Source organism: Rhodnius prolixus, unplaced genomic scaffold, assembly GCF_049639745.1.
Source record: "Rhodnius prolixus isolate KJV_2025 unplaced genomic scaffold, Rpr scaffold_6, whole genome shotgun sequence".
Classification (NCBI taxonomy): Eukaryota; Metazoa; Arthropoda; class Insecta; order Hemiptera; family Reduviidae; genus Rhodnius; species Rhodnius prolixus.
In genome coordinates this window covers 4,885,691-4,895,266 of record NW_027411634.1, presented here as the reverse complement: position 1 = coordinate 4,895,266, position 9,576 = coordinate 4,885,691, and the positions used below count along the sequence as shown (strand labels likewise).

The following is a 9,576-nucleotide window of genomic DNA, read 5'->3' as shown; positions in this document are numbered from 1 at the left end:
AACCCATAAGACCTGTAACGAAAGAATAGGATCTGAGGGGTTACATGAAAGGGAGAGAGCCTGCGATTCCCTAAAAAAGATAAAAAGGGTTTGGAAACTTGCAATTAAGATCCCGATTAACAACAAATTAGCCTACAAAACTAAGGACAAAATTTGCCTTTGTTTATAAACCTGATTACAGTGAACAGTAATACAGAAAAAGTGTTAATTTTTTTTCGTTAACATTTGTAGCGTGTTGACGACTTCCGGACAATGTTCTCTCGTGCCCATCACCGGGACAAGAGTGAGCTGTAAGCTAATCCTTGTTGTTTTTAACATTGCTCTTACGAATCAGTCAAATAATGCTGGTGAAATTTTGGATTTTAAAATTTTGGTGTAAGTCCAGTTAAACATTTAATCAGAGATGAACAACCGGAAACCGCTCAGGTTTAAACCGGCAAAGATAATCCTTGAACCGGAAAGTCAGTTCATTTTACGTGGCCAACGATTTGGCTAACTTTTATAGGTTTCGTGATGGTCCCTCGATCTAATCAGTGTGATAAGTTGTTAGTATTAAAGTAGGTAAAGAAGTTAATTTGGTGACGCTACTTCGCCCTTCGTAGGACATTATGGTTTATTATGTAAAATTGTAAGTGGTTAAACGGTTCTATTTCTGGCTTACAGTGAAAAACACATTTACAGGGTGGTGATCCATTTAAAACGCACCAATCGCTAATAACATTTTAGGAAAGCGGAATTTCGAAAAAAACCCACGAAGTAAACTATATGTTTTTTTTGGTTTAGTTTCCAAATTTTCCACCCCCGACGCTGTTACGGGCAAAAACCTAATTAGAGTTTGATAAGGACCACTGGTTTTGACAATGATTATGAAAACTACATAAAAAACTGTGAAAAATGACGTTAATCCCGTTTTGATATCCCTAATATTAGTTGAGATATTTAAAATCAAAGTTACAATTTTATCTATTCGTGAACGGTTTTCAATATTAATTTTCCACCGGAAATACACCAGTTTTGGGGAGGTCCTCTGACTGCAAAAAAAGTTATTGGTGACGCAAAGTAAAGAAATAATAATAATTGAAGATTTTAAAACATGTAACATCATTAATGTAATGGTTGTGGGTGAAACAGGATAAATTTGTTTTATCATCAAATAAAAGCAATCATCATATCATTTTAATGCAACCCGTATGCAAGACTTCTAGACCTATGATTACGGTAAGAATATCTTGCCAGGGTGTTGGTCTAGTGGTCAAGAGCGTGGCTTTGTAAGTCGGAGATCCCCAGTTCGAATCCCGCGTATGCAGTCATTCTTATTACTTAAAAAAATCATAATACTTTTTTTAATAAAGTCTAGTCATACTAATTTTAGAATTTGTTCAATGTTCGCCTTTAAGAAGCCAACATTTCGCCCCCGAATAAACAGGAAATAGGTGCATTAAGCCACTTTTATTGCCTTAAAATCACAAAGAAAATTGCTAATTCTCACAATAGGCTTTTTTTTTTCATTTAAATGTCCTTGAACAAAACTTTATTAATTAAAGGCCATGATTGTGGTAGTTAAAGCATCACAAATTTTGGACGAAATTATTTGAAGCATTTGTTAATTATCAAAAAAAAATTTTTTAATTGATAAGCACAGCTTATATTGTTAATTTCCTGATGAATCATTCTGAATCATTGGCGCCTTCATTAGATTAGATTTAAAGAGGGGGGAAAGGCCGATATCTTGGTTATAATTAGAGAATTAATGCGAACAGTATAATTAGTTAGATATATAATCGTATATATGTTTAAGGTGAGAGCTTTTAGACGAATATACCTCTTTAACTGAAATAAATTCTCGTTATATCGAAGTTATCAAAAAATGAATCTCTAGCGTTTTAAAATCGAATTGCAATTATTTTTTTTTTATCATCCAATTATTTATTTGCAACTGTAAAATTGACAATAAGCAAATGAGGTGCTAGAATAAAATGGCATGAATGACATTTGAGTAAGCTGCCCAGTGGGTATCACTTCATGAATTTGTGAAGATGATCACGAGGCTACTGAAGCTTCAGTCGTCAAAAAGGGGGGGGGATTGGGTAAGGTTAAGGCTTGAAAGCTGTTATACTAGAGGAGGAAATAGCGATGGTAGGATAGAAGATAAAATTTTCGGTATGGAGTTTTATCAGATCGGACACGAAACGGAATCGATGGATCATTCCGTAAGGTTTTACTTGGAGACATAATGAGAGGAGAATTGGTGATTTCTGCAAGGATTTTGGATTGTAAGCATTGGATTGCTTAGTGGAACCCCCACACTTCTAGTAAGTCCATAATTTAGGTCGCAGCATAGTTTTTGGTCAAAGTAAATTTGTTCTGTACTGTTCGTTTAGATCGTTTTCTCGAGTAGTCTTGACAGCAATCACCTGTTAGTCTCCAGTCTTTTCGGTCTTGTGTAAGAATTCAAAGTTAGTCTTTTGGTCCATATGTAAGCCACAACCAAGATAGCGAAGTTAGTATGATATAGAAAGCAATGTATTATTGAAATTCAATACGAGGACGAAGTACTGTGTTATTATTAGTGGAAAGTAAAGAAACGCCTATTTTTTTAGGCGGAGTTTAACGTCCAACTACCCAATTAGGGTGTCGAGGACCAGGGGTGCGGCGGAAGCACATACTTTACTGTAAATATTTTAAACAAATAAAAGCTACACGCGGGATTCGAACTGAATTTCTCTTACTTATAAATTCCACGCTTCTAAACCAGTACACCAAAATACGTCCCATGTTATTATTAGTTGAGTAGTATTAAAATTATTGTATTTTTTTCCCAAAACTGATTATTCACCTACAATATGATTATTTTTGGCTGGGATAATCACAAGATAGGAGGGCCGAACTAACCAGTCATTAAAATAATAGTACAACTGCCTCAATCTGGGGACATATGGGGGGTTTTTATTTCCCAATATTTATGCTACTTTTTGGGTACATAAACATTTTAATGAAATTTACTTTCTTTGAAAATATTAGTTTTTTTTTTTAAATTATTTTAAATTTTATGAATTTCATCAGTAACACCCTGGAATATTGTCTTGGACCCCCTCATATTCCAGCTCCATGATTCTCTGGAATTCTAGAGTTATTTCCGTGACATATACAGGGTGTTCAGCATAAGACTACGGTAACTTTTCTTCTTGCTGTATTTATTTGTTTTTATAAGCCGTATTAGGATAAAACATGTCAGTTTTTAACTTGGAGATTAGAGCGATAAGTAAGTTCTCGGCTTATTCTTTAGCTCTTTACAACCTGTTAATTCCAAAAGTTTATTGAGTAGTTCAAAATGATGATTTATTCACATTATTTGGAATATTTCTTTAATTAACTAAAGGATAACACACAGATCTAAACTCGTTAAACGAAAATCCTTTCTTTCGAAATTGGTACCTAACATTCATTTAACATCATATTCATTTTTCTTCTTTTTATTTTATTTATTATTTATAACGTAAATTTAATATTTTTGAATATAGTTCTTAAATTAATTAATTATTAAATTACACGTTTGCAAAAAATCGTACTAGATTTGATGATTCTGATCAGTTATATCTTATGGTAGGTGAATTCCTTTCATAATGCCGACGCTGTTTTGAGGCCTACTTTTTTGCAATTAATCACAGATTTCTGCATCAATTTTTAACATAACCCCAATTATTGTATACCGTTCGAAAGGTGATCGTATGTAGATGTTTTTCCTGAATAGTGCACGGTTTTTTCATATAAAATGTTTTTGAGAAAAATGAAGTCAAAGTTTTTGGAAAAAATTAGAAACTTGCTATTTCTTATGTTTGGGCCACAAAGTAAAATACTTAATATTATTTTTTTGGAATACAAATTAGCATATTTAAAAGAAAATTTAACCTTCTTTCTAATGAGCTTATTAAAATAGCTGTAGCTTTAATAGTTTGAGAAATATAGGCAACTTTTTGCTAAAAAGTAGTAACACCTTGAAAAAACATAAAATTAAAAATATCTACAAAACGGAGCCGAATCGAGCCATAGTTTATATGGAATTTTTTGTTGCAGAATCGCCTCCCGAAGTTACCGTAGTCTTATGCTGAACACCCTGTATAATTGACTTATCCTTTCATAAAAGACATAAAATTGATAGGTGATTCTGGAAAAAAGTTGAATTTTTTACGGTTTATTCCACTTCTTTTAGAAGTTCCAAAAGTGATACATTCATTGCGAAATCCCTAAATATTACTAGATCGTTTAAAGCATTAACCCTTTTCGTGAAAGAATTTAAGCTAACAAAATTTTTAAAAAGTTCAATCTCTTTGAGGCACTAATGATCAGAATAGAATTTTATCAGATCCGTACATCATTTTTATTTTGATTGGCAGGCTCAGAAATCTAGGTTAATTTATTCTCCTCTTAGATAAATATTTTTGATCCTAACAAACAGTATCATGAAAACAAAATGACAGCTTTCACAACTTTTTTGGTTATTTTATGTCTTTAAAAGTTTTATGTCTACCAATAATTCAAATATTATTACCAAAAAATAAAATAAATAAATACTACGGTTAAAAATACATTATAATTGATTAAAAACTAAAATACTGAAATGCTAAATTTATCTATTTACAATAAATATATTATGTTAATAGAAAATACATAAGAATACTTCGCAGAATACTAAAAAAAAAAGAAAAAAGAAAAACGGAAATAGCTTCTTTTTTTTAAAAAAAAATTTTCTATTAAAGATTCAACACTTTGATGTTTCAAAATTTTGAACATTCATGACAAAAGATACTGCTAAGTTTCTGAAGCAAAGCCTTCAGAGAATGTAATCTGTAATGTAATTTCTCTCACGATTTTGTCATGAGCAGGAGAGACTGTGTTGGTGTTTAGAGAGAGAGAGATCAGATTTGAAACTGAGAGATTAGCATTTCCGTAATCATTTTCTCCAAACGGGGGAGTATCAAGATCTGGAATCTGGGAGGCTGTTGCGAAAATGTAGGCGATGTTGATTAATCGTGTTCATTTTGATATTTGGTAAATAAAACTGTTATGCAATTGATTAAAATTATGCATCAGAAATCAGAATCGATATAAAGATCGAATGAAAATTATTAACCGAAAAAACAGAACGGAAGTAGTTAATTTATTTAGTCCAATCATAATTATTTAAAAAATAAAAAGAATTTGAATGCTTGCAGTGATTTGAAATTTATTCAAACGGTTCATCCAAAGAGAAGTCAGTTAGGCCATTAATTTGAAATTCTCTGCAACGTAGCAAGGTGCTCAGAAAAAAGTTTGTATTTCAGTAAAGATTAGTTGCTAAATATGATCGCAATATGCCTCGTCTTTGTTCCCTGGATTCTTCTAAGCATATCGCATCACTTTACTCAAAACATTTCAACTTATAACGTCCAATACTCAGCACCTAATCTTCGATTATTTTTTTTTTTGTGCTCTCTTAAAGACTCGAAACCGGGTCAAAATTGTTGTCATGTATTTCAATAAATGTTTTTTCAATTTAAAAAAATAAAATAAATTATCACTTTTCGTTAAAAAAAAAATCGATAAATCAGAATTTACATTAAATTAAATAATAAAATAAAGGAACCAACAACCTCCATTTTTTTTTCGCACTATCGATTTTCTTTTTCGAGAACAAAATAAAAAAATCGATTCCATATTTTCTAAAAAATACAATATATCATGTAATATTATATTTCTTTTTATTATTATTTCTATTATTTAATCGATTCTTTTTTCTTTTAACAAACGGTGTACATTTCATATCACCTTTTGGTCCGACAACATTTTTTATAATTCTATGCCAATTATTAATATATTCTTGGTAGGATGTTATTATGCCCCACTCATAAATCTGGCCAATCGTTACATCGTTTGATTGAGCTAATTTAAAAGAATTGACTTCATGTTGGGTTAAAATTGGCCAGCTGGCTATCTTCATGTGAGCTAAAGTTCGTTCTGTTTCGCATTGTAGCTGGAAAAAAACAATTTTAAAAATTAGTGCTTAATTAATGTAGCTTAGAGTAAGCAAAGAACTTGCAGTAGATGATAAATAGTTTACGATATATGGGTGGAAAAGGAGGACTTGGATCTGAGATGAATTTAAGTAGAGGACAGCTAAGGCTCTCAAATTAAGTTATTTTATGAAAAAAATTCAAGATTTATGAAAAGAAATATGATGTTGAGGAACTTAGAGGAGCCTTACACTCTGGGGAAGAAGAAATGAAGCTGAAATGAAGAGGATGACTTGAACGTAAACGTACAAAAAGTCGGAAAGAGTAAAAAGTTTAAAGTATTTAAGTTCAATTCTAGAACAGGAGGAAGGAAGTGCTAAGAAGTGGTGAACAGACAGGAAAAGCCATAAGAAAGTTACACCCAGTATTGTGGAATAAAAGCATGTCCAAGGAAAATGAAAGAAGCATCTTCTACTTCATCATCGAAGGTATTCTTGCTTATGGCGCCCGAGACCTGGACTACAACTCAAGAAGTGGTCGCTCAAAGATAGGGGTTTGTAGAAATGAGAATATTGGAGGAGGTGCTTGCAAAAAAAAAAAAAAGGAAAAGAAAAACTGGAATGGACAGTATGAGAAACAGGGAAGTTAGACAACAAATAGGGATAGTGGAAACAATGGAAGAGAGAATAAAAGGGAAAAGGAAGTTAAGATGGTACTGACACCTTAGGAGGATGCCCCCACGGCAGGTGGCCCCCTAAGAAATAGAAGGAGAGGAAGACCACCTAGAAACAGGGAAGAGTAGATTGAAGAGGCTGCCAGATCTCTTCACGGCTACCCGACACAGAGAAATCGCCGATTAAGTAAGTAAGTTATGAAAAGGTGCTCAGAAGATTGGAGTCATACAATGAAAAGATACAATATTTGGTTGTTCTTTACCAAGAAAAAAAGAATATTTGGAGCTTAAGTGGAAAAGATATGGATGCATTGAACTTAAGGGAGAAATAAGGAAGAAAAGCAATAGAATAAGCGAGGAAAACTGGGAAATCTAAAGAATTTCCACAACATGAGAAACACCCCAACCGCATAAACCCAGATTTCTACCCACTGTTACCCCTCTGCAATATGTGTGGTTTCTTTTTTGAAAACTACTTTGCCAGACTTTACATTCTAAAGATCACTGACTTGAAGGACTTTTTTTTTTTTTAAGAAAAAATAAAATCAAATAAACCAACCTGCTTAGCTTTAGCTGCTAATTCTTCTAAAATTTCATGTCTACTTAATTTACATTCAAGTGTTAACGTAGGACTTGGATTCATTTTTATAAGTATGTCGAACGCTGCTAAATACTTTTGTGTATCTTCATATAACTTTGGTAGTATCATCAGTACCTGTAATAATAATGATATATTAAATTTAGTTGCAATTTTTAATAAATATATTGTTGAAAAATTAATGGAGTTAATTCAAACATTTTTAATTGTATCATTTATTTACACAAATTAAGAAACAATAATAGCTTCACATTATTTAAATAATTGATGCCTCAATTTACGGTAACAGTTAAGAAAAACATACCGCTAGATTTCATGTTAAACTAAGTTCTTGTCATTTTCAAGAATATATATATCTTTTATTTTATCCGTTGTAACACGTATTGTATTCAATTTCTCGGCGGAAAAAGGTTAGATACTGCAAGGTTCAGCGAGAAATGGTTAAGCCAGTGTTACGCAGAAGGTCTATTGTGGCACCCACTAAGTTACAGCATCACCTTACATTCTGGTCTGTTTGACTGGACTCAGAAGTTTAGGGGGAGATGCTGCTGGCCAAAGTATAACGGCGCAAAGTCGAATCCTGAGCTAAACTAGCTCTCCACAATGACAACGATACGTGAAATGACACGAAGACTTCACCCTGACAGAACCTACAAAAGAATGTCTTTTGTTAGGCCTACGTGGTACCAGTTGGCCACAGTTAATAGTCCATAGATGATCATACTAAACGCCTCCAGAGTCGGAAGTAATACCGAAAGTTTAGTCGAGTTCCTCCACCCCTGACTCCTCACCGCACTAAGGCATTTTACCACGCCACGCCCCCTCACAAAAAAAAGGGTTCACGACCCGCGCCAAGCGTTCCACCGCCTACATGGTCTCTATAACCTGGAATACCCGGATATCCAGACAAAGAAAAGACCACATTTTGGGCAAAAAAAAAAACTCCGTCAGGACTTCTAACTAAGCAGCATCCCTACACTAGCTTTAAAAAAAAAACCAGTTCATACAACTTAATGGCTTGCAAAATAGCTTGGCTATCCAAAAATTTGGACAACCCTGGAATTATATTACTTCCTGTCTTAAAACTCTGTAATAAAATGGCCGCTTTCTCTAAAAACGTTATTCTCTGAGTTGCACCCAACTAGCTATCAAATTTTAGCTATTGTACAGCATCAACTTGAGTCTTTAGCTAGCTCTAGTATGTTGTACAGGGTGAACCAGTAAGTATGTATTGTCCATAGGCCTACTGTGTGCAGTACATCTAAAGTGGAGTTCAAAGAGGTATTGGACAACTTCATATTTTCCACTGTTCTTGAGTGATGTCACTTTAATTTTTTTTTTCCAAAATTATTCCTTTTTTTCCAATAAAAATGTTATTACTCAGAAAGTTTTAGTCCGAATTCGATTCTGATGATACGGTTAGTAAGACAGATAAATTTTCTAAAAATTGGTACCATTTCAAAGCACAAGTTATTCTCCAAACAGCCTCAATCTTCCTCCTGGATACTGGAAAAATAAAAGTAATAGAATTTTTTAAGAAAACTCATTAGGCCCTTACGTGATCATTATCAGACCAAGGTGCTGGCACTATTTAGTAAAAGTTTCCTTGTTTAATGGGCTTTCAAACGGTATATCCTTTTTCCAGGATTCCTTTTGTCTTCGTATGAGAAATTACGTTTGTTTTACAAGAAAACGAGTTCACGAGCACTCAACAGTGTTAGCTATCATGTTGTTTAGTTCATTGAAAACTTTTTTAGATGGACCAGTAGTCAATTTTTAAAGTAGATTGTCTTAAAATAAGGAAGTCAATGGTTACAAATTGCACTTGGGGGGAAAAAAAATACTTCTGATCTCTCTGAAATATGTAATTTGAATTTGGACTAAAACTTTCTGAGTTATTACATTTTTATTGGAAAAAAGTAATGATTTTAAAAAAATTAGAAGTGACGTCACTCAAGAACAGTGGAAAATATGAAGTTGGCCAATACGTCATTCAACTGCACTTTAGATGTTCTACACACAGTAGGCCTATGGACAATACTTACTGGTTCACCCTGTATATGCATGCTAAGCTAAACTCGCCATTTTGTTTTCTCAATAAATATTTGTATAAATTTATGAAATAATTTATAATTTGTAAAATACCTTCTCTTTTTTATCTCTGCATTTAACGTTTCTTCTGTACCATTGGGTATGATTGGTTGGCAGCCAATTGTGTTTGACCATATTTCCTATTTTTGATACCTGTTATAAAAGAAAAGAAAAATTAATTAAGTATTATGGTTTTATTACTGAATTTTGGGGCAAATTTAGTT

General features: G+C 32.9%; 1 protein-coding gene across 1 annotated transcript in view; it reads right to left on the bottom strand.

Annotated features, from left to right (window-relative positions):
* Nucleotides 1-4,903: 4,903 nt before the first annotated feature.
* LOC141461369 (uncharacterized) overlaps nt 4,904-9,576 on the bottom strand; it is a 95,678-nt gene continuing 91,005 nt past the window's right edge. Inside the window, exons 4-6 of the mRNA XM_074142371.1 lie at nt 9,407-9,505; nt 7,223-7,378; nt 4,904-6,010 (exon numbers count right to left, since the gene is read on the bottom strand). Of these exons, the coding sequence (XP_073998472.1) occupies nt 5,717-6,010; nt 7,223-7,378; nt 9,407-9,505 (549 nt within the window). The 3' untranslated portion in view covers nt 4,904-5,716. The remainder of the gene's footprint in view (nt 6,011-7,222; nt 7,379-9,406; nt 9,506-9,576) is intronic.